The following is a 23825-nucleotide window of genomic DNA, read 5'->3' as shown; positions in this document are numbered from 1 at the left end:
TACTTAGAAGTAGTGTTAATCTTGCTCACCAAAAGTACTCACATTTAACAAACAACAGAGTGTCATACTCATTCATCACTCTCTTTCGAATGCCTTTCTCTTCTTGCTGCAGTTCCTTTGTGTCTCTCCACTACTTCTTTTCTACAGTTAGCACTTTAGCCTGTAACTCTGTCAGATTATCTCCCAAATGGTCTTGGAATAGGACTATTATGATCCTGAGACATAGGTGGTTCCCTCCAAAACGACTAAACTGACTGTCAGCATTGCTGCTTAAGATAAAATTGCCAGATGTTCTCTATTACAGCATCCAGTTTTCAGTTGCTTCTTAACCTTGATGTATTTTAACCACTGAACTGTGCAGAGTCTTGGTTTTCAGCTGCTTTTTATTTGGGGAGAAGCATATGAAAGTGAAGTGAGCAGGAAATGCTGCTCTCCATGTCTTTAAAAAGCAAACTAAAATGCCAGGACATTTTGAACCACATGTTGGGGGTGCTTTCGTTTAATGTATTAGTATACAAACTGAAAGATGATTTGGGTATTGGAAGGGTGAATAAAAGGTAGTTTTCTCTCTTCATGAAAATCTACTTACAGCCAGCAGAGTTATGTCTAACACTTAACTGTAAAATAAAATACAGTAATTGGAAAAAACTATGGATAAGGGAAAGGCTAAGCCTTTTCAAACTGATGTAGAAGTCATCTGAAGTTTTTGTGTCGATAGGTTAAAAAAAAAAAGGAATTCATGGTATGTAAAGGTGATCTCAAAATGGAGAACATTTTTTGTGTGTGGCATAACTATACTGAAGCTGATTTCTACAGGCAGTTAAGAGTTAATGTCATCAAGAGTGGGCATTTATGGTTATAAGTACTCAGTTGTAGTAATTACAGTGGGTTTTTTAAGGAATTCACAGGATTTATGTGATTTTTCTAAATTGGAGATCAGAAGGTGAGACCAAATGCCAGAGTAGTAGAAACGTAGGCATACTGCAAAGCAAGTGTTTTGGATCTTTGGTAAAGGAAGAGCTGGTTTTTGTGTGTTTAGAATTTTTGCTGAATTTAAATGTTTATTACTGTGTTTTAAAGTTTTTTTTTTTTTTTTAGTTGAAGTCAACATGAAACATAGAGTATCATTTGGTTTTGGTATAACGAGGAACTACTACATTTTTTTCTGAGATGTTCCCTTACAGTAATATTTAGGCTGTGTATAAAATGTTTGTACTCAAATATGCATCATATCTGAGGAACATAAAAGCTTTCAAGACTTTTCTTGATTTCCTTCAGTTGAACTAGACTTTAAGAATAGTTTGTTTAGGCTTTTTTCCAGTGATAAGTAACTAGCTCTGCAAATTCAGTGTATAATAAATCATTGGCACATTTGCTAATAAGTTGGTAGAATAAATTAGTTTTTAATGGAGCAAAATAATTGTTTAACCAAATGCATGTGCTAATGATCTTTCTTGCAGATTTGGATATTTTAATCAAATCAGATTTTTTCAAATTCTTCTCCAGTAATGAAGGAAAGAATTTTTTTTCATCAGCTAAGTTAGATCTTGCCATATCTTACTTTCAGGTTTCAAAGGAGAACACCAAATACAAAAGGCACAGTAATAGTACTACTGGACTCCCTCAAGTTCCTTGGATTTTAATTTGCATGGAAAATTTCTTAAACACTGTATTTCCCATATACAGTAAAAATCAAACGCGCTTCTTTGCAACCTCTTGTTAATCAGCAGCTTCGAGTCTTTAGCATAGTTCATTCTTATTTTCATTTACTGCTTTTGTTGTGGGTATAGGGGCTGGTGAGGCATAGAAGGACTAAAAGCATCTGGTCTGCTTGAGAAATAATTGTTCTATGCATAGGGAATACAAGCTGTTTTTATCAGGGAATTTCTGATGCTGTGGATTTATTAGGTAGGACACCATATAGAAATTTTGTCAGCTCTTGGGAGTGTCAGTTGCTTCAGAGTAATCATTAATATCCCAGAGTAGGTGCAAACATTAGTGTTTAGAGCAACTTTTTTCCTAATAAATTTGTTTCTGCTTAAACACCTTCAGTAGCAAAGATTCTTATGTGCAGAGTCTCACAACATATGCGGTCTGTCTCTTCTTAAGTGTGTATTTTGGGCATCTTCTCAGAGAAAGGCAACAATGGTCTCACTACAGGACCTTGCTGGTGTGTGTTTTGCACATGCTGGAAACTTCAAGCTTGTAAGGTTAGCAAACTAAGGGAATGGGAGTGAGACGGAGAAACAGGCAGAGGGGGAGAACAACATGGTGTAACTGGTTGGAACTTCATTAAAAAAAAAAAAAAAAACAAAAACAAAAACAAACAAAACACTAAAACTTCAGCACCTGAGCTTCACTAGATGCTCTGATTCTTGGCTTTTTATGAATTTTGTTAGTGTTGTATACCTGTGTAAATGTGAAGGATTCTAGGTGGTGGGTAGGATGCTTTTGTGTTTATGTATGTCAGACACATTAATCTGACGGTTGTTTCTTGAGTTCTAAATCTGAGTTTGTATAGGAAGATTTGAGAACGCAAAATTAAAATCTAGTTCAGCTCTTCTAAAAAAACAGGAAAATAATTGTGAAATGCCGTAAGTGAAAATGTTAGGCATATGAAAATATATTGAGTATAGAGATACATTAATTTTGGGGGAAGGAGAGACTAACTTGATGAAGGAAAATGAAGTATTTGATTCATTTTTCTGCATAGTTGATGTAGGAGCAGTTAATCTTGGCATGGGTCACTTCTACTTAATTTTTAACATACTCTCTGATTCCAGCATGTGTGAGGTTGGATACCTTCAAAGTAACGCAGTCTCAAATTGGTCAGACTGATTTGTGAACCACTGCTGGTTTTTTCTAACAATTCACTGGGGGTGAGGTGGATCTTAGAGGATTAGACAAGTGCAGAGTCAGAAAAGCTGCTAGAAATTACAGGGTAATATTCCTAGCTTTGGCTCTGTACAAATGTTAGAACAAGCAGTATTCCTGAATATAGATGTGTTACTTGTAAGGAAGTACAAGGCGATGAAGAGTGTGATTGTGTGAGAGTATAGGACAGAGAGCATGAGAAATCTTGAGTTAAATGTCATAAAAATGGTCTTTTGAATTTGTCATATGTGTCTGGTTCCGATAATTTTGGTTGGTAATCTAGCTGGCCTGGCAGGTAAGAGAAGCAGTAGCTGCTTATAGTTGGATTCTGATTAAATTTTTGAGACTGTCCAACTAGAAGGCTTAGTCTGTGCTATGTTCCTGAGCTGTGGTCTGCTCCTCACTACTCTACCTAATCCCTTCACAAGACAGTCAGAATTGTTTTTTTCCTACGGTAGTCTGAGGAACTGAATACTCATGGTGATCCATCAGTACAAAAGCTTGGGAAACATTTGTTAAAGCAGTAAGTAGTTTAAACTATGATACTTGATTACTGATGACTCAATTAGATTGCACCTCAGGTGGGGTCTTGCAGAGTTCTCTTTCAGCCTGGATCTCTAACACATTCAAGAATAACTTGATTGGGATAGAAAGTACGCTTAGAAAACAATTAAGTCATACCAAATGCTTTTAAAGACTGTTAAAATTCAAAACTGTCTTGAAATTAGTGTGCCTGAAGTCAACAATGTGGAATTCATTACACAAATGTAGAGCAATATATTGTTGTAGGGGGGCGTAAAAGTTGCATATGAATACAAAACTGGGAAGTACTGGCAAGGCAGAGGTAATGGAGCAGAGTATCTGGGGTCAGCGAATGTTGAACCAACCATAAGAACTGAATTTTTTGAGGCAGGAAAGAAGCTGGGATATGTTAATAGGAATGCAGTTTGTAAGTTATAAATGTTCTGAGTAATTTAACCTTATTGAGGTCTCAGTGAAAGTATTGCCTTGTCCAGGCATCCTGCTTTAAGAAACTAGCAAATAGGAGGGGCCAAGAGAGGTAACAGGAATGATCAGAATTTTAGGAGACTGATCCAAAAAGGTTCAAGGTGCTAATGCATACAGTTTTGAAAGAAAAGACAGGGGGGTTGAGTTATCTTGGAAGAATTTATGAAGGCTCTTTATAAGGAGAATATTCTGGGAGTAGATGGAAAAGAACAAAAGAAACATTTAACAGAACAGTTGCAGTTTAAGTTAGCAATTTCTCAACTAGAAGCTGCAATTCTAAGTAGCATTTAGACAATATGAATAAAGTTGCAAGCTTGAGAGTAATACAAACTCGTGCGCTTTTTTTTGTATCATAAATTGTTCTATTTAAATTTTTTATCCAAATCATCTTATCGTAGAGTTTGATTATACTTTTAATCATGATCCAAGTTAATAAAATATTAGAGGCTGCTGTTTCTCTTGGGAGATAGAGAATGTAATGATAGTTACCTTGTGTGTTGGTTAGAAGAGTGGTTTAAAGTCAGGTTTGCAATATTTTAGTTTTACCAGTGAAATAGGATAGACACCTCAAGATCTAGTGTGCAGGAAGTGTGGTTGTGGAAAAAGGCAAGTAAGATGCTGTTTATGTAAGATAGTGGTATGATTTTGGTATTGAGCATGAAATGCATAACAAATGCAGGATTTTGATAATATTTCAAGGCTGAACTTTATCACTTGTAGCTGGTTCATTGCTTTATCCAGTCTTAGTGAATCTTCCTTAATTTCCTATGATTCACAGTTTGTGTCTGCATTCACAAGTGCATTTAATCTTTATTTATTTCCCCTGACAGTTGTTTCAGACTTCATAATATGTCTTTGTTTTTTGAGCTTGGAATACGAAATAATTTTGGGAGTGTATCTTCCCTATGAACAGTTTAGCTGTTGTGAAACACAATTATTTTTGTTGAAGAACTTTAATTTGCTTGTGTTCATAATTTCTCCTTGCTCCTAAATCATTGCTGGCCTTTGCAATTTTATAAGAATTTCAAATATGTTGAGTTGTAGTACTCAAAACCAATTCTAATTAGCTAAGGAAATGAAAGCCAACAACTTATTCATAATTCCATTGAATAGCTTTGTTTACCAGGATCTAAAACATCCAGACTTCCTTTCTTACTGCAGAGTTCCTGTTCTCTTAACTTCTTTGAATTTAGTCTTCAGCCTGAAATCTCTAGGTTCATGTATCCTTTGAGCCTGGTGCTTCATCTTTGCACAAAGTTGTCAGAGTACTGCTGCCTTCACTTAGTGCTTTATTTATGTCATAATTTCCAGAATGTGTGATTAGAAATAATTAAAGGGAAAAAAACGCTGGAATATAACTAGGAAATAACATTATCTATGGCTAAATGGCAGTGTTACTGTGTTAATTGTAGGCTGGAGGTTTGTCTGCTATTATTGAAGTTAGCAGTTAAACATAAATACTTGTTCTATTTGTATGCACAATTGCACGAAGGATACAACTTACAAAAATGATGTGCTCTTGTCATGTGTCTGTATATACACATACATAGATGTATATGCACACATCTATGAGATATGTATATATATGGTAAATAGAATGTTTTCCAGAAATGTTGCCCATGAAACCTAAATTGAATATATAACAAGCGTCAGGTTTTTTTTCTGAAGGAAATGCTGTGGCATGGGTAGATAAAGAAGAGTTTCTGTAGATGTGGGTGGCCAGCAAGCAGCACACTGCCCAGATTGAGCCCACTAGAACAGCACGAAAGGGTGAAAAAGAATGTTTTCTGCAGGCTCCCTAGCTGTAGGCAGAGAACAAATGAATAGCTGGCCTAGGGGCCTTTCCTGAAGGCCCTGTGTCATTATGGGAGGACCTACAGCTGGCACCCAGTCGGTCCCACCACATGGAAGTTGTGTGCATGTCTGGTTGTGCAACCAGAACCTGTGTGTTTCTGTGATGTGATGCACGTTGTTGGCCTATTAATGAGCATGTCTGGTTGTTAGTGGTGAGGGAAGGTGGCGTATAGTTTCTGTAAGAGCTCATATATCTTAAAGAGGAGGAAATTAGGACTACCACTGTCCTACACTACCGCATGTTAAATACCTATCTTCATCTGAAACCTGTATCCCCCAATGTAGTAGGGATCACATAGGTACCGAATGTATGAATATAGTACTTAACTCATTCTTTAGCCTCAGGTATTTAGTGTCATGCTCTAAACGGATAAATGATGATATTTTAGAGATAGAACTACATCTTGTTAAATTTTAAGTTAGTTTTGATTACTTGCTTTTATAGAAATAATCTTTTTTTTTTTCCCCCCCCTCAGTTTAACTTTGTTGGAAGAATCCTTGGGCCCAGAGGACTAACAGCTAAACAGCTTGAGGCAGAAACAGGATGCAAGATAATGGTCCGAGGGAAGGGCTCTATGAGGGACAAAAAGAAGGTAAGCTCTTGAAGGGTAGTGTAGTTTCAGATGCATAGTTTTGTTTCCTAACAGAGGGTAAGCTTATGTCTCTCTTAATCTTACTTGTTTTGTTCTTACTACATGCTTTTCATTATCCTCTGTTTTTTACAGACTTAGTAAGTAACACAACCTACTTGAAAGAAGTTAAATGTGCATGCTTCATTATGGTGCAGTTGGGATTCTAACTAGCAGTTATAAAGTATTCTTCAGTAATAACTAACTTATAATTGTGTCATGTTTCACAAGGTAAAGGTAAAAAAATTAAATGTATTTTTTCTAAGGAAGAGTTGTTAACCTTAAAGGTGTTCTTAGTAAGTTTCTTTTACTGTAATACCAAAATAGTGATTTGTGCAAGTAGTGTGGATTGGAAAAAATGTTAATGTGTTTCTGGCAGTGAATTCTGTCCAAGTGAACCAAGAAGCACTAGGTTTCTGGATTTGTTTTGTGTTCAGGTGGAGTTCCAATGTAATTAGGGCTGTTCCTAGCCCTGTCCTGTAATATACTTACTCTGCCCATATAAATAGGGAAACTGCACTTTTCAGAATAAAGCCATCCTGAATGTCAAGTTGCTCTGGTGGTAACTCCTGGAAGTAATTTATTTTTGCAGGTTTATTTTCTAGCTGTTTCCCTCTACCTCTGGTTATTACTGCTGAAGTTGCACCAGCATCTCCACTGCAGTTCTGAAATGTGCGCTCTTTTCCTCTTGATTACTAAAGTATATTTTGGTTATTTCTTTAGAATGAACCCCTCTTTTCCTTATCTGATCAGGCACATAATACATTCTATTGATACATATGTAGCACATAACAAGTAAAATAGAAAGCTAGCATCTAGCCAGTTAAAAATGTGACTTTCCAGAGCTTGGTCGTCTCTCTTCCAAACTTCATTTGATATGTTTTGTTTTCATTATTTGCTGTAATACTGTCACCACCCTTTTCCTTATTCTACCTGTAGCTATTTTGAATGTTTAGATTGCCACCTTTAGAGCAAAGATCTGTTATAACCTATAGATTTTTTTGTTGTCTAGGTTCTGTAGAATTAAAAGGGTGATAGTGTCTTAAATGCTTGATTTATGAAGGTTTATTTTTTTAAAAAAACAACATCGTTTGTACTGAATTCCTTCTGCCTCTTGGCTGGGGGGACATTTACCATATAAACGAGTCCTACTGTTATGGTGTGTTAAACTGTAAATGGGCAGATAGAACTTGCAGAGTTGATATTTTTGTACAGGATTTTGAAATACAGATTTCCTGTAACTGGGAAATGTGCTTCACCCGGCATACCAAGTTGTGTGAGTGTGAATGCTATATTTTGAAGCAAAATGTATGGTTGCCAATACGTGAACAATCTTAATTACATAACTTTATGACTATTAATAGTAGACAAATTTTTACATATCCTATACTACTGTTTAAAAAAAGAAAAGATATCCAGGAGCAGGAAATTCAGTGCAAATATTGCTTCCCTTTAAGAGTTTGCAAGCTTTACCTAGTTTTTATAAGGGAAGACTTCGATCTACTCTTAAGCTACCACTTTTTGGCTGGTAAATTAATTAGACGTTAGGACTTCTCATTACATGTGTAACAAAGTAAATCTTCATTATGTGGAATACACTAAAATTTAGTTTACAACGAATGAATTCTCAAGCTGTCAATTCCGAAGAGAAGTACCTATACCTTAAAAAAAAGAAGTGAGTACTTAAAAGTTCATTCAGCTTTTTTCCTATTTAAACATGGTTTTTAAAAGACATTTTTATCAATAGTACATTCTTATCTTCATTTATGGGCAGAATTTAAGTTTATTGCTGCTCCCTCTTTGTTTTAAGAATGGTAATTCTGGGCCAGGGTAGTTCATCAGGAGTTAGGTTATATAATTTTTTCCTGAATAGAAGTGTTAGTTCTGGTTCATTTATGTTCATAGATATTATAAGCTAAAACATTTAGGCATCTATTCTTCAGAAAGCTTATAAGTACAGATTGAGGCCCAAGCTTAATGGTCCAGAAATAACATCTTGCTGTTAGTAGTGAACGTATGTATATTTAAGATAGTCATTAACAATAATGCTCTGATACATCCTTAAGTTTTGCAGATTGGTTTTGCCGTGTGGAAAAGCACAGTTAGTTGTGTTAACAATAGCTATACTTGTGAACAGCAAGAGTAGTGTGTGTAAAAAGAAAGCAAAAAACTGCATCCGAGGCCTCAGTTTTTCTTCTGAAGAGATCCATTTCCCTGTAAATGTTCCGTTTGCAGACCCTTTCACTGAATGCACTTAGAATAGTAAACTTTACTTCAGATTTCTGGAAATTGCTGTGTGTTCCTTGGCCCACATATCATAATCTCCCCGACTCAGTCTCTTCCCTGTCCTTGTTCATACTAGCCTGAACAGAAACCAACATGGCCCAGTGAATTCCGTATCAGGTATGGTAGCCATCTTCCAGGATGTGACTGACAGTGCAGTTTTGTTAGAGCTGTACAGCCTTCATTCTTTGAATGCTTTTTGTATTAGGTCCCACTGAAAATATGTCCAGCTACCAAAGACACTCTGTTTCTATGCTATCAGCAGGGCAGGCACTTACACACCACCAGCCAGTGTAGTACATGTGCATGTACCATGTCCTTCGTCACTCTCAGCTGCTAGCTTGGGATAAGCACATTCTCTGCGGTGGTGTTGGTCACCACCATGTGTTCTGACCTATCCATTCAACATTCATGTAGGTCTTGGAGTTTTTGAAATGTCTGTTACAGAATCACAGAATGGTGGGGGTTGGAAGGGACCTCTGGAGGTTCTCTTGTCCAACACCCCTTCTGAAGCATGGTCACCTAGAACAGATTGCCACAACCATGTGCAGACAGCTGGTATGTTTAATGCCCGTGACCTCCCACCACTGTGCTTCAGAACCTGTCCTCTCCTGTGGGGTGTCATCTCTCTAGATAGCTTGGGCAGGTTAATTGTCTGGGGAAGTGGTATTTTTGAACTGATTTCCCCAACTCTTCTGCCCTGACCCCCCGCCCCCCCCCCTTTTTTTTTTTTTTTTGTTTTTGTAGCTGTCAAAGGAGAATAGACAGTGTGACTTACTGGACTTATGTCTTTGGGAAAAAGCTTAGAGGAGCTGAGACCTGAGAATGAGTCACCTGATTTTTTGAAGTTTAGTAAGAAAAGGAAAGCTGTCTTCCACAAGGGCAAGCTCTGTATGGCAGATTAGCTAGACCTTTGTATACATTAAAAGCCACAAACTGATCCAGTCAGCACTTTAATGCCCATTACATCTTCAGAGTTGACTGTTGTCTGATATTTTTGGAGCACAGAGTACTTGGCCATTGATGATTTCATGAGATAATACTGCAGCTAGTGTTCGATATTAAATTGTGTAATATATTTGAATAATATATATTTGAATACCAAATAGTATAATATTGGTTGTAAACCAGTGTTGAGTACCAAATAATTTTCTTGATAAAACCTATTTTCATGCCATCCATTTGTAATCTTTTCTATAGCTCTTTTCCTCTCCTGAGGTGATTGATATTAGTCAGTAGTTCATCTTTTTCAGACTGAGCATTTTGTTGCTATACCATTGTTGCTGCAGTAGGAAGAATTTCATAATCATTGATTATGATGCAGTTTGTGATGTATCTCAATAAGGTGTTTCTTCTGAAAATAAAGATTTAGAAGCTGTATTCAAGACATGATGATCACGAACAGACTAAAGAAAGCACAAGTGACATCTGTCAATTTGGGAAGTACACTTCTTGCTATTGGCTCTTGCCTCTTTTCCTGACGAATTATACTTACAGATGAACTCCTTAGTCTTGCAGTGCAACATGACCAACTTCCTTGGAGTCAGTGCCTCCTTATGATAACCAGCTTTTCTTTTATTTTTTGAAGGGGCTTCTTTGCAGGTTCTACTTCAAAATGCTAATTCACTTTAAAGTGTAAAATACAGAAGTAATAGTATTCTCTCATGGAAGGTTAGGCTATGCTAATTGTTTTTTAAAACCCTTTTCTTTGATCTAGGGTCAACATTACTTAGAAAAGTGAGTATTCAAGATTGTTCCAGTTTATGACTGAATTGCTTTGAAATTTGGAGGTGGTAAGAAATGCAGGTTAATTTGTATGTATATTTTGTAAGTATATTTTATATCTCCAACCCTGGTTGCCCAGTGCTAGTTATAAAAGAAACCTTATTTGATGTGGAAAGGAATTAATTACTAAGCCAATGTCAATCTGTAATGTGACAGCTACATGGTACTAAATACCTTCTCCTAGAGTAAGCTGTCATATACTTTTTTCTCTTCCTACCTTGCTAGTGGTTGCAGAATCAAAGAGAAAATACGAAGACTGACATGCTGGAAAATAAACTATCCAGATTTGCTCCATAGAAAATTTTACTCTCCTGTATAAGCCTATGAACAGAAGTAATATATTAGAAATCTATCACATGGCCAGATCACTTAAACTAGCATCAAATCTTGAAACTTGCTGACAGATTTCCCCCAGAAAGCAAGGGAAATCCTCAAATCGTTCGTATCAGAGGCTCAGCTGTCAGATCATCAGAACATCTCTCTAGGCAGCTTTAGATAAATTTAAAAGCAAAATCTTAATTATGGAGAATGTTGTGATTTAGAGTCTGGAGGTACTTGAAGGAGATTATTGGGGAGGGGAGAGGCGTTGCAGGCATTCATCAAAAGCTAATAAATATGCAACTGTATTAAGACTGAGATCTTTTTTGCTTGGTCTGAATGTACCTCTCATTAGGTAGTGAGGAAAACTAGAAATTTCCACACCTATCAAAGAATACTGCTTAATATAGGGGAAGACTGTCCAATGATGGATAAGCAAAATGTTTTTTGTCATCTCCCTTGTCTTACATGAATTTTGTAAAATGGACATTGACACACCTGTAGGGAGTCAGTTTTGTGCTTTTGAACACATTGACTGCCATTGCCTCGCTTAGAGGGGTATGCAGCTTTACGGCATCAGGCTGCTGGCTTGTGGCAGTCTTGGTCAACTACATTGTTCTTGCACATTTCTTCCTACTTTTAGTCAAGAATCTCCTCTAGAACTGTGCGTGAAGAGTGCTCATTGTTACTTCATGAGGAAGCATCTCATTGTGATACACAGAATTTTTTCTTACAATTGGTTATTTCAAAGAGAAAGACAGGCATCTATGCAATTCTAAATTTGAAGAACTCAATGCCTTTGACTGCAGCAGCTTCAAATCTGTTGCACTTTGCTCTGTATTAGGTAGTTTGAACTGATTTATGGTTCCTGACCTACAGCTCGCTTGTTCCTACATCACTGTTCACATTGCAAGCAGCAATTACGTAAGGTTTCACAAAAAGACAAGCTCTCTGTTAGTACCATCTTGACCTTTGGCTGGTGCAGAGCTGTCACAGTAAGTAGATAATTCAATTTCTTTGGACTCTCCAGTTTTGGGTTTTTTATAGTAAGGCTAAAAAGGAATTAAAAAGTTATCCTTAGTACTTACGCAAAGCTTGAAGGGAAGATTAGAGTGGAAAAAATTAACTGTCTTGTGATCAGGATATTTTTCTACACTTACATGCTGTACGGAATTGAAGTATTATATATTTGTAATATTTTAATAGTTTTAGTCCCTGAAATACCATGAGGTACGCTTTGAATGCCAGTGGAAAGTCTTAGCAAACATTCAGTTTAGCTTATAAAGTGAAGTTACTGACATTGAATAATACACACTTTGTAGTGTGTCTTGTTAAACAAGCCTTGTTATTGCTGCCCTAATTATGGGATGCTCAACTTTTACATTTTGTGAAAAGTACTATGTGTGAACAAATAATAAAGCTATGGTTCTGACACATATGTTGAAATGGAATATATTTAGCTTATGATAGCAAACGGTGAAGTTGTTTAGTGTTTCAGAATGAAAGGCTGACCAGCCATCATTATTCTTGTTTTCTAGGAATAAATTGCATGGCTCAGGCCTGTTGTCTCTAAAATCTGCCTCTACACATAAGCATGCTGCTGCTGTTTGACAGTTTCATACATCTGTGTTGAGAAATCATGGCCACAGTTTGGAATAGCAATTAAAAAAATCTGTAGCTAGTTGCAAAGGTGGGTTTTTAGTATTTGTCAGTACCATTAGGAATAACAGAAAAAGAAATATTCTTTAAGTGATTGGGGGGCATCAGCATGCAAAAGTGAAAAGCAAGTCCATACACATCATGTGTGACTAGAATGACTGTCCTCCTGTTAAAAAAAACCAAACAAACAAATCCCTTTCTGACAATGCCAGTGGAGTTTTTGGAGGTCAGATGCTTACTTTTACATTTAGAACTGTAACTATCAGAATACTTTTGTCAACATCCATCATTAAGGGTACTATTTGTTAATATAGTTAAATAGGTAACTTTAAGTTAAAATGACTTCTACTTACAGAAACTTGCTGACTGAGGCAGTATGGAGTGGCAGTTCAGCGTGTTGGATATCATGGATTATGCTTTCTGAACTTCTGTTACATGTAAAAGCGTCAACTAGTCTGTAAGAGACTGCCAAACTGATGGTTACATTCCCTTGTAATTGCTATCAACTTCTGTGACTGTGCATTAGAAGTCATTGTATGAGCAGGCTGCTCAGCTAAGATTAAGATATCACCTATACAGCATGTTCCTGAATCTACTGTATTCAGGTTATAAAATGTAATAGAAAATTACTTAAGGCATTGAGAATGCAGTATTTAAGATATTATCCTGGGAACAATTAACTTCAGCATCTAGCATCTTCTACAGTGGCACTTCCTCTAAACACACTTTCTCATAAGTGTGCATGTCTGCATTAACTTTGATTTCTCAAACTGATTCATCAAACTTGGGAGGCTTTCTTCATACTTAATTTTTGACAACCGTAGTAAATTGGCCTTTTATTCTTTAAAGAAAAAATCGTATTCATATAAAGGTACTACTGAACTTACATATTCAACATCGTTTATCTTGACTTCAGTAAGGCCTTTGACACCGTTTCCCACAGCATTCTCCCGGCAAAACTGGCTGCTCGCGGCTCGGATGGGCACACGCTTCGCTGGGTAAAAATCTGGCTGGATGGCCGGGCCCAAAGAGTTGTGGTGAACGGAGTTAAATCCGGCTGGTGGCCGGTCACGAGTGGTGTCCCCCAGGGCTCGGTTTTGGGGCCACTCCTGTTTAACATCTTTATTGATGATCTAGACGAGGGGATCAAGTGCACCCTCAGTAAGTTTGCAAACGACACCAAGTTGGGTGGGAGTGTTGATCTGCTCGAGGGTAAGGAGGCTCTGCAGAGAGACCTGGACAGTCTGGAGCGATGGGCTAAGGCCAACTGTATGAGTTTCAATAAGGCCAAATGCCGGGGGCTGTACTTGGGCCACAACAACCCCCAGCAGCGCTACAGGCTTGGGGAGGGGTGGCTGGAGAGCTGCCAGTCAGAGAGGGACCTGGGGGTGTTGATGGACAGGTGGCTGAACATGAGCCAGCAGTGTGCCCAGGTGGCCAAGAAGGCCAATAACATCCTGGCTTGCATCAGAAATAGCGTGGCCAGCAGGGACAGGGAAGTGATCTTACCCCTGTACTCGGCCCTGGTGAGGCCGCACCTCGATTACTGTGTTCAGTTTTGGGCCCCTCACTACAAAAAGGACATTGAATTACTTGAGCGTGTCCAAAGAAGGGCAACAAAGCTGGTGAAGGGTCTGGAGCACATGTCGTATGAGGAGCAGCTGAGGGAACTGGGGTTGTTTAGTCTGGAGAAGAGGAGGCTGAGGGGAGACCTCATCGCCCTCTACAACTACCTGAAAGGAGGTTGCAGAGAGCTGGGGATGAGTCTCTTGAACCAAGTAACAAGCGATAGGACAAGAGGTAATGGCCTCAAGTTGTGCCAGGGAAGGTTTAGACTGGGTATTAGGAAGCATTTCTTTACAGAACGGGTTGTTAGGCGTTGGAATGGGCTGTCCAGGGAGGTGGTGGAGTCCCCATCCCTGGAGGTGTTTAAGAGTCGCGTTGACATAGCGCTGAGGGATATGGTGTAGTTGAGAACTGTCAGTGTTAGGCTAATGGTTGGACTGGATGATCTTCAGGGTCTTTTCCGACCTAGATGGTTCTGTGATTGCGACATATCACAGCTGCAATTTTAATACACAGTGAAGAATGTACCATATTAAGCTATATGAGAACTTGTATATAGCTGTGTGGTGAAAAAAAATCCTCTATCTTAGAATCCAAGCCTGTTTAAGAATATACTTGGTGCTTGATACTTCTTTGCCATCCTAGAGGTTCATTGTAAAACATAAGAGGTAACGAAAATAATTTTGCTTGCTTATAAGTTAGTATTTTTTTCAGTAGTGAGTTCTTCAGAAAATAGGCTTTTCTATTCCAATTGTAAAACCTTTATTGCATTTGTAACCACTTATTTTGAATGCAGGAGGAGTTGTAAAGCTGGATTTTTTTAGTAGTATTATTTTTTATTAAAGAATTGCTGAACCATGACCTTCTTTTCCTTTCACCCACAAAACAGAAGTCTCTTGAGTTCCAACCCTCAGTCTGGGAGCAGTGACCCTCTGAAAAGATAAGGGTTTAAACTATCAGCTGATAGTATAAAAAAGAAAAAGTCATCACAGAAAAAAAAAAAACCTTTTAGCAAGTTACTGATTTAATTACATAATTAAATGCTAAAGACTGACTAGTAGAAAATACACTTCAGGAAATTCAAAAGACGATGCTGAAGGTAATAAATGTTATTTCTTGAATTACCCCTCACTGAAGATTGACTCCTTTTAAGCCTGTTCATGGGGGTTTTGTGATCCAGAGTCTCAGGAGTATCATCTTTGAAATCTTACTTGCATACATATATTCTTTAAGTAAAAAATGCTCAGTTCACATTGACAGTAGTGAAGAATACAGTGTAGGCACAATTAGCTCGGTTATGTATGGGAATGTGAATATTACAAGAGGAGAATGTTTTCCTTAAGTTTTATATAAGATTTGACAAACAAGAAGTGTTTGACAAATAAGAAGTATTTGAAGTAATTTATTGCAAAAGTCTTTTCACTTAATAGAGGAATGCTCTTACTTTCAAGAGCAGAATGATTTTATGTTGAAGAACAGAAAAATTTACGTGCCTGAGGGCCTTAAGAATTATTGCAAAGCAATATTAATCTTTCAGAAAATGTTACTGATATGTATCTGATGCAATGCATATTTTAGCTAGGTTTATTTCATACATACCGTTGCTTTTTATTGGCTACACACTGAATATATCCAGTATATATTGGATATATTTCTGCATGTGCTCAATACAGAGTTGCAGCTTTGAGCAGATTTTAACGCTAAGACACACAGTGTGTAATGTGAAAAGTAGCTGAAGCCTTTGACTCTGATTAACTTTGATATCAAAACTTGATTATATGTCATTTTGTTCTTAGAGCAGTTAAACTGGTAAATAGTTAACTGGTTATTGAGCTAATTAGATACGGAATAACTGACTTCTGGTATTAAAGAAGTATTTTATTAAAGACACTGGAAGCTGTAGATTGGAGGAGTGTAATCAAAGCCACACTAGTAGAAAATAACTTGTATTATTCTTTACTTTCCTTTTATTTGTTTTCTTGTCAGTTTGCTGTGAGCAAAAACCCTTAATGATCAAGAGGTAAGAGGATCTAGATTATTTTAAAACTGGAGAAGAGTAGCACCAAGTGTAGTGGAAAAAGTATATATCAAGGAATCTTGAGTCGTTGCCTGAACATCTGGGTATAAACAAGTCTCTATTTTATAAAATAAATGGAATGGTAATTGACTCATCTTAATCTCTACCATGGTAGAAACTGTCTTTCTGCAAAATTAACTCCTAAGCTTTTGTTAGGTGGGAAGCACAGAGTGTTGTGTTATAAAAAGTTGACTAGGCTACAGCTTATAGCTGTTTGTATGTAGCATTTGAATAGAAGTTTTGAAAGGCTTGGGGGGCAATTCATACTGAATTGTTTTGAGGTATTGACAACATTGTCTGCAAACATCTATCTACATTTTACTTTGTCTAGTAAAGCAGTGAAAGTAGTGAATGGTTTAAACAGTGGAAATCTACTTGTTGTGGTTTAAACCTGGCTGGTAGCCAAACACCATGCAGCTGCTTGCTCACCTTTCCTGCCTGGGGGATAGTGGAGAATTGGAGGGGTAAAGGGAGACTTGTAGGTTGAAGTAGAAACAGTTCAATAATTGAAGTAAAATAAAACAATAACAATAAGAGAAATTACAAATGGGGGGTGCACGCAGTGATAGCTCACCACCCACTGACTGATACCCAGCCTGTTCCCAGCTAGCAATCTCAAAAACCAAGATCCCTAAACCACAGTCCCAGAAGCGAGAGAGAACCCCCTCCTTCCTGGCTGCCCCTCCTTTATATACTGAGCATGAAGCTACATGGTATGGAACGTTTAATTTGTTAATCTGGGTCCGGTGCTCTGGCCATGCTTCCACCCAGCTTCTTGTACACAGGCAGGACATGGTGAGGTGGAGACTCCTTGATCTCTTAGCAACAACTGAAAACATCAGTATAATATCAGCATTCTTCTCATACCAAATCCTATACTGAATCCAAAACATAGCACTACTTTAGCTACTAAAAAGAAAAATTAACTCTATCCCAGCTGAAACCAGGACATTACTGTAACCTCAAAGTTTTTCCACACTTACTCAGCAGAAAAAGATGAGAGACAAGTTACTAAATTAGGTGAGACTTTGCTTTAGCAGAGTATGGGCATTCTTATGTACGGTCATATGATTTCACAGAATCATCTAGCTTGGATAAGATTATGAATATCATCTAGTCCAACCATTAATCTAACACTGACCATTCTCAACTACACCATATCCCTAAGCGCTATGTCGACGTGACTCTTAAACACTTCCAGGGATGGAGACTCCACCACTGCCCTGGGCAGCCCATTCCAACGCCTAACAACCTGTTCTGTAAAGAAATGCTTCCTAATATCCAGTCTAAACCTTCCCTGGTGCAACTTGAGGCCATTCCCTCCTGTCCTATCGCTTGTTACTTGGTTCAAGAGACTCATCCCCAGCTCTCTGCAACCTCCTTTCAGACAGCTGTAGAGGGTGATGAGGTCTCCCCTCAGCCTCCTCTTCTCCAGACTAAACAACCCCAGTTCCCTCAGCCGCTCCTCGTACGACATGTGCTCCAGACCCTTCACCAGCTTCGTTGCCCTTCTTTGGACATGCTCGAGTAATTCAATTCGAGCTGGCTCATGTTCAGCCGGCTGTCAATCAACACCCCCAGGTCCCTCTCTGACTGGCAGCTCTCCAGCCACTCCTCCCCAAGCCTGTAGCGCTGCTGGGGGTTGTTGTGGCCCAAGTGCAGCACCCGGCATTTGGCCTTATTGAAACTCCTACAGTTGGCCTTAGCCCATCGCTCCAGACTGTCCAGATCTCTCTGCAGAGCCTCCCTACCCTCGAGCAGATCAACACTCCCACCCAACTTGGTGGCATCTGCAAACTTACTGAGGGTGCACTCGATCCCCTCGTCTAGATCATCAGTAAAGATGCTAAACAGGAGTGGCCCCAAAACTGAGCCCTGGGGGACACCACTCGTGACTGGCCACCAGCCGGATTTAACTCCATTCACCACAACTCTTTGGGCCCGGCCATCCAGCCAGTTTTTTACCCAGCAAAGCGTGTGCCCATCCGAGCCGCGAGCAGCCAGTTTTGCCGGGAGAATGCTGTGGGAAACGGTCAAAGGCCTTACTGAAGTCAAGGTAGACAACATCCACAGCCTTTCCCTCATCCAATAAGCAGGTCGCCCTGTTGTAGAAGGAGATCAGGTTTGTCAAGCAGGACCTGCCTTTCATAAACCCATGCTGACTGGGCCTGATCATCTGATTGTCCCACATGTATTGTATGATGGTACTCAGGATGAGCTGCTCCATCAGCTTCCTGGGCACCAAAGTCAAGCTGACAGGCCTGTAGTTTCCCGGATCATCTTTCCGACCCTTCTTGTATATGGGCATCACATTGGCCAATTTCCAATCTGTCGGGACCTCCCCGGTCAGCCAGGACTGCTGGTAAATGATGGAAAGCGGCTTGGCGAGCACCCCAGCCAGCTCCTTCAGCACCCTCGGGTGTATCCCATCCGGTCCCATAGACTTGTCTGTGTCTATGTGATGCAGTAGGTCACTGACTATCTCCTCCTGGAATGCCGGGGGGTCGTTCTCCCAGTCTCTGCCTTCTGTCTGAGGGGGCTGGATTCCCTCAGTACAACTAGTCTTGTTATTAAAGACTGAGGCAAAGAAGGCATTAAGCACCTCAGCCTTTTCCTCATCACTTGTTACCATGTTTTCTTCTGTGTCTAGCAGGGGATGGAGGCTCTCCCTGGTCTTTCTTTTGCTGTTGACATACTTATAGAAACATTTCTTGTCCTTGATTGCTGAAGCCAGATTAATTTCTAGCTGGGCTTTAGACCTCCTGATTTCTGCCCTGCACAGCCTCACAGCATCTTTGTAATCACTGTGAGTGGCTAGCCCCTTCTTCCAAAGGCTGTAAACTCTCCTTTTCTCCCTGAGTTGCTGCCAAAGCTCCCTGTTCAGCCAGGGTGGTCTTCTCTGACATTGGCTTCTTTTACAGCACCTGGGGACAGCCTGCTGCTGTGCCATTAAGACTTTCTTCCAGCCTTCCTGGACCCTTATACCCTTCATGATTGTCTCCCAAGGGATTCTGTCAAGCAGGTACCTGAACAAGTCAAAGTCAGCCCTTTGGAAGTTCAGGATGGCAGTTCTGCTACCCCCTTAAAACTTCAGTCTTCTCATGCAGGAGTAATAGTGTTGTGCATTATCTAAAAATACTAAAGTGAGGGAGTTGATTCTTGTGAGATTCCACAAATTATAGATTCAGTGATATTGCCATATCTTCATGATGCTCTGTGAAGGGCAACTAGTGGTTTTGCAGACTTTACTACCCTTCTCATTTATTAGCACCAATAAACTCTTTTCTGGATTCTACGTTTTTCTAGGCTATCACCTTAAACTATTGGGCTGCCCTTCAGTGAATGATTCCATGTTTGGTATATGGCTGGCTTTTTTTGAACTTTCTTAAGAATTAGTTTTGTGATATTACAAACTTGCCTACCAGAAATAATTTGTGTTCAAGGTTCCATTGAGTGTGTTTGGTGAGTATTGTGAAACTGTGCTTGGATTTCTGTGTGGGAAAGACCACACTTAGTTTGAGGCTCACAGGAATTTCCTTGTCCTGCGTGAAAAATTGAGTCTCATTAAATGTGGGAATGCAGGCAGAACCTGTTGATTCAAGGAAGAAAGCAGTATGCCTTTGTATTTTCCAAGTAGGTATCAGTTCTTGGGAGCTCCTGATTCTCCGTGTTTTTTGGGGGGCTGCCAGCAGGCAGAAAACAGGTTGTTGTTCACCATCCTGGTTATGGCTCCTTAGGGTCAGATTTAGCAATTTCATTGAGACTGATAGGAAGGCTCTTTTGCATGGAGCAAAACAGTAGGCACAAAATAGGATACCACTATCACTGAAACTAAATACTTACAGTACTAATTGAGCATTTAGAAGATAGAGATATTTGACTTTATTGTTTTTCAGACAGAGATAAATAATCTGTAGTGTTTCATTGCGGCAAGATACTGGATTCCTTTTCAGCTTGGAAAAGTCAACTGTATGATAACAATCACAAATTGTAATTCCTGAAATGTCTGAGTGGTTTGCCATTTCAACTTGTTTTTACGTGGTGACAGTTATCCCCTTTTCCCAGATCTGCTGGCTCTGTGTTAGCCTTTGTCTTGCCTAGACTTGGATTAAAACGGATGTTATTAATCACATGTTACCCTTTTGCTAGGTATGGCCTGCAGTACAGTACATTAAGGATATGAATGAAATTCAAGTATAGCTGTGTAGATGTTAATGGGTATGCAGTGGAAGAGTATCCTTAATTTACAGTTTATCCAGCTATAGTTGCAAGATTTTATTGTTGGTCTTTACACTTTTCACATATAGAGAAGGATTTATGACAGACTGTTGCACATTTATTAGCCTTTTCTGAGAATAATTAGCAGCTTCTGTCTGCTAATTATTCACAATGTTCACATCTTTTTGGGCACTAAATGGGGAATGTTTTGATTAATGTAAGATTCACTGAAGTACATGTGCACTGTGAATATATCTTTAAAAAAAAGTATTTAAAACTCATAACAGCTCAGTTTAAAGTATGTGTTGAGTACCTGCATGAAAGGATGAAAACTTATTCAAATGTTTGTTAAGGTCAGGTACACAAATCTGTTTTTCTGTTAAAGAAAACTTGTGACTCTTACAATAGTAGATTTAGCAATGGCCAGTACTGAATTTGCTTGGAGACTGTTTAACTTAATAGAATCTGACATTCTGTGTAAATTATCTGATTTGATTGTTAAGTGCCACAAACTTGCTATGGAACACACAAACACACAGTATTGATGCTTGCTTGACTAATTTGTTAATGTAATTCTTTAATGTAATTTGGATCATAAATCTGTATCTAGTAGTGTATTCCTACAAGATAACCAAAATCATGTCCTCTAACCATAATAGCCTGAAATGAGGCTGGCTTTGGGTGTTGAAAGTAAAATCTGCAAAACAGTGACTTCGTCCAGGCTGTAGCTCACGTGTGCCTGACAGAATGGCAGCTGAAGTAACAGGAAGACGGGCTGTAAAAAAACAATGGGAAAATCAAATTCTTGCTTGGTTTCATTAGAAGATGCTATGGAATTATGTAAAAAACTTGTTGAGAATGGGTGGAATCAGTACAGGGAGGAGGTGTCTAGTTGGCACAAACAGCCAACTTTTTTCTTCAAAAGCCAGTTAGCCTGTTAACTGAATGCCTTGATATGGCATGTGGCCAGTGAGTGCATATAACCTAAATGTTTGGATATAATACATACTAACCACAGAAAAAATTATTATCTTAACATAGTAAGTCTGGTGCAGGTGCTACTTTTTTCACCAATCTTTCCCTACTATTCTGACCATGTGTTGTGGCACAAGATTGGTATGACTGTTACCAGTGAGGATAACATTTCATACAGGCAAAAAGGTATGGGATGTTCTGGTGTGGAGTTATTTAATTATTTGGAGGTTTTTTTGGAATTACTTTCTTTGAGTGTTGGTATTGTGGTGGGTTTTTTTGTTGGATTTTTTTTTTGACACTGTTGATAGCAATTTATCTTAAGAAAACTTCTTCCAGCTCAATAGCCAGCAAAATCAGACCCCAGTGTTCTGAATGAAAAGCTGAAAACCGGTATTTCTGTTCTCCTGTCCTCTTATGATATAGTCTGAGTGCTGTACATGTATTGTTTCTGCAGTCTGGAGCTATGGGAATAGTTCCTAAAAATCCTGTCCAAGGCATGGACAGGGTCTCCTAGGTATCAGTTCTTTTTCTCTTCTGCCTCCCACACTTCTCCACATTAAAATGCTCGTTCCTTTTCTACCCATAGGATCTTAAAATCCTGACATTTGGGCCTAGATAAACTGTTGTTTTTTTCTTAGTAAGTGTCATCATGTACCTTATTTTATTGTTCCTTAGTGTTTATGCTGTGGTGGTAATCAAAGGTATAAGGAAAGAAGTGCTGACAGCACCTGGTACATTCTGTTGGAGAGCTGCTGTTCATTTCAGCAATTGCGTATTTGTCTTGAATAAGGAAGAAGCAGTTTTTTGGAAGATGGGACCCCTAGCACATTAATACCAACTCTGTCACTGCTTATGCACAGTTTGGAGTGTTTTTATAAATGGTTATCTGGAATGTGTAGTCCTTCAGCCATATAGAATTGATTAATGCTTCCTTGGCAATCAGATGTTGCTAAAGGATTGGAATGCCAAACCACATTTAACCGACTGTCTGAATCCCCCTGAAGTACCTGACTGATTTAATTGATCCACTTGACGGAATTATTTGGGAGCCATTTAAGATGCAGTACTATTGATTTCAAATGTCCAACATATTTACAACCATATATATTCAAGGGAGTTTAACTGTTAGGTTGCTGGGGTTCTTGGGGGGTATTTTGTTTTAACTAGCTTGCTGAACTGACAAAACATACTGTAATACATAATTTGAAATAATAAAGCTAGTAGTTGACAAAGAAATGTAAGATTTAGAATTAATTTTTATAGAGAAAAGTATAGGTTGTTTGTGTTCATAATATATGTTGTATTCACTCTCCATCTACTGAGTAAATGAGCTTCAAATGACCAAGCAGTCTTTGAGGTGGCTTGGAAACAATCATTTATGTTTCAAGTTGGCAATGCTGGAATTGAATGTTCACTTAACAAAAAGACCTAGAACTTAAATCTGTTAACTCACGCTGACTCATAACAGCATTAATCAGAAACGGTCTTAAGATAAGCTGTGTTACCAGCCAAAATAAGTGATAAATTTTATAGTTATTAATGCAATTTGGAATACTGAAGCTGATCTGGAAATGAGTCAATATGTGGTGAGGAGACAAGGGTATTTCAAATGCCAAAATTGTTTTCTGCAGCCTGACTAGTGGAAGTTTTCAGTATCCAGCCTTTTAAATGATAAGTTCAATTTAGCTTGAAGTGTCCCTTTTTGGAATAGTTTAATTTGGTAGTAAAATTAACCTTCCCTTAAAAAAAAAACCCAAACATTTCTCCATTTCTAAGAAAAATCAGATACTCCGAATTTACCATGTCTTCTATATACACCTGAAGAAACAAATGTTTTGAAGAGAAAAACACATTTCCTATTGATTATGTGTTTCTGTTCTCTTAAGGAAGTCTGATTTTATGTGGTTACTGCAGGCTTCAAACCTATTATTTGCAGTCTAATTGAATGTGTGTTTCATGACTTACAGTAGAAGAATCTACCAGGTAGAATAAAGTGTCATGGTTTTAAATGAATCATATTTGGCCTGTTACTTTTGTTCCTATTAAACACACTTTCAACTGGCTGTTTTTGCAAGTTGCAGTATTAAGTATAGTAAATTTGACTAGTTAATGCTGTACCACCAATCTTGTGAGATGCAGAAACTGGCAAGAATCTGACATTTTGAGTATGCTTTTTGATCCTGGCCTTTTACAGTAGTAGATACAGGATTTTTCCAGTGTCTTCCTTGGAGAACAACATAATAGATGGGTGAGTGTTGCAGGGGCACCACTGGGAGGGTATATTCATGTTCCCCTGTCAGCAGTATCATTCTTTACATCAGGCTGTAGTGGGTAGGAGTTCAAATACGCAGGTTACATTTGCTGCTCAGTTGTTTATAGTGACCTTTAGGGAAGAAGCAACAGAAGGGATATAAACGTTGCATGGGCACAACAGCAAGCTGACAGTCAATGAGATTTTGCCTTACTGGCTGGTTAAATAAGGCTCTTTCATTGCAAGAGGAGAGAAAGATAAAATCAGGTTGAATGTTTAAAGAAAAAGAAGAGAAGCAAATTTGAAGACCCTCAAAATGTCAAATAAT

The 23825-nt window shown here is 38.5% G+C and overlaps 1 protein-coding gene across 12 annotated transcripts in view; it reads left to right on the top strand.

Annotated features, from left to right (window-relative positions):
- The window catches only part of QKI (QKI, KH domain containing RNA binding), a 169478-nt gene that overhangs the window by 60532 nt on the left and 85121 nt on the right, over positions 1 to 23825 (top strand). For 11 of the 12 annotated variants that reach the window (XR_012622508.1, XR_012622509.1, XM_074818617.1 and 8 more), the window contains exon 3: positions 6213 to 6329. The exons of the other annotated variant lie outside the window; for it this stretch is intronic. Coding sequence is in view for 9 of the 11 variants with exons in the window: in XM_074818617.1 (XP_074674718.1) it covers positions 6213 to 6329 (117 nt within the window). In the remaining 2 variants the exon portion in view is untranslated. The remainder of the gene's footprint in view (positions 1 to 6212; positions 6330 to 23825) is intronic. 12 annotated transcript variants of the gene reach the window in all.

The sequence above is a fragment of the Strix aluco genome, chromosome 3 (genome assembly GCF_031877795.1).
Source record: "Strix aluco isolate bStrAlu1 chromosome 3, bStrAlu1.hap1, whole genome shotgun sequence".
Taxonomy (NCBI): domain Eukaryota; kingdom Metazoa; phylum Chordata; class Aves; order Strigiformes; family Strigidae; genus Strix; species Strix aluco.
This window is presented reverse-complemented; position numbering and strand designations above follow the sequence as displayed.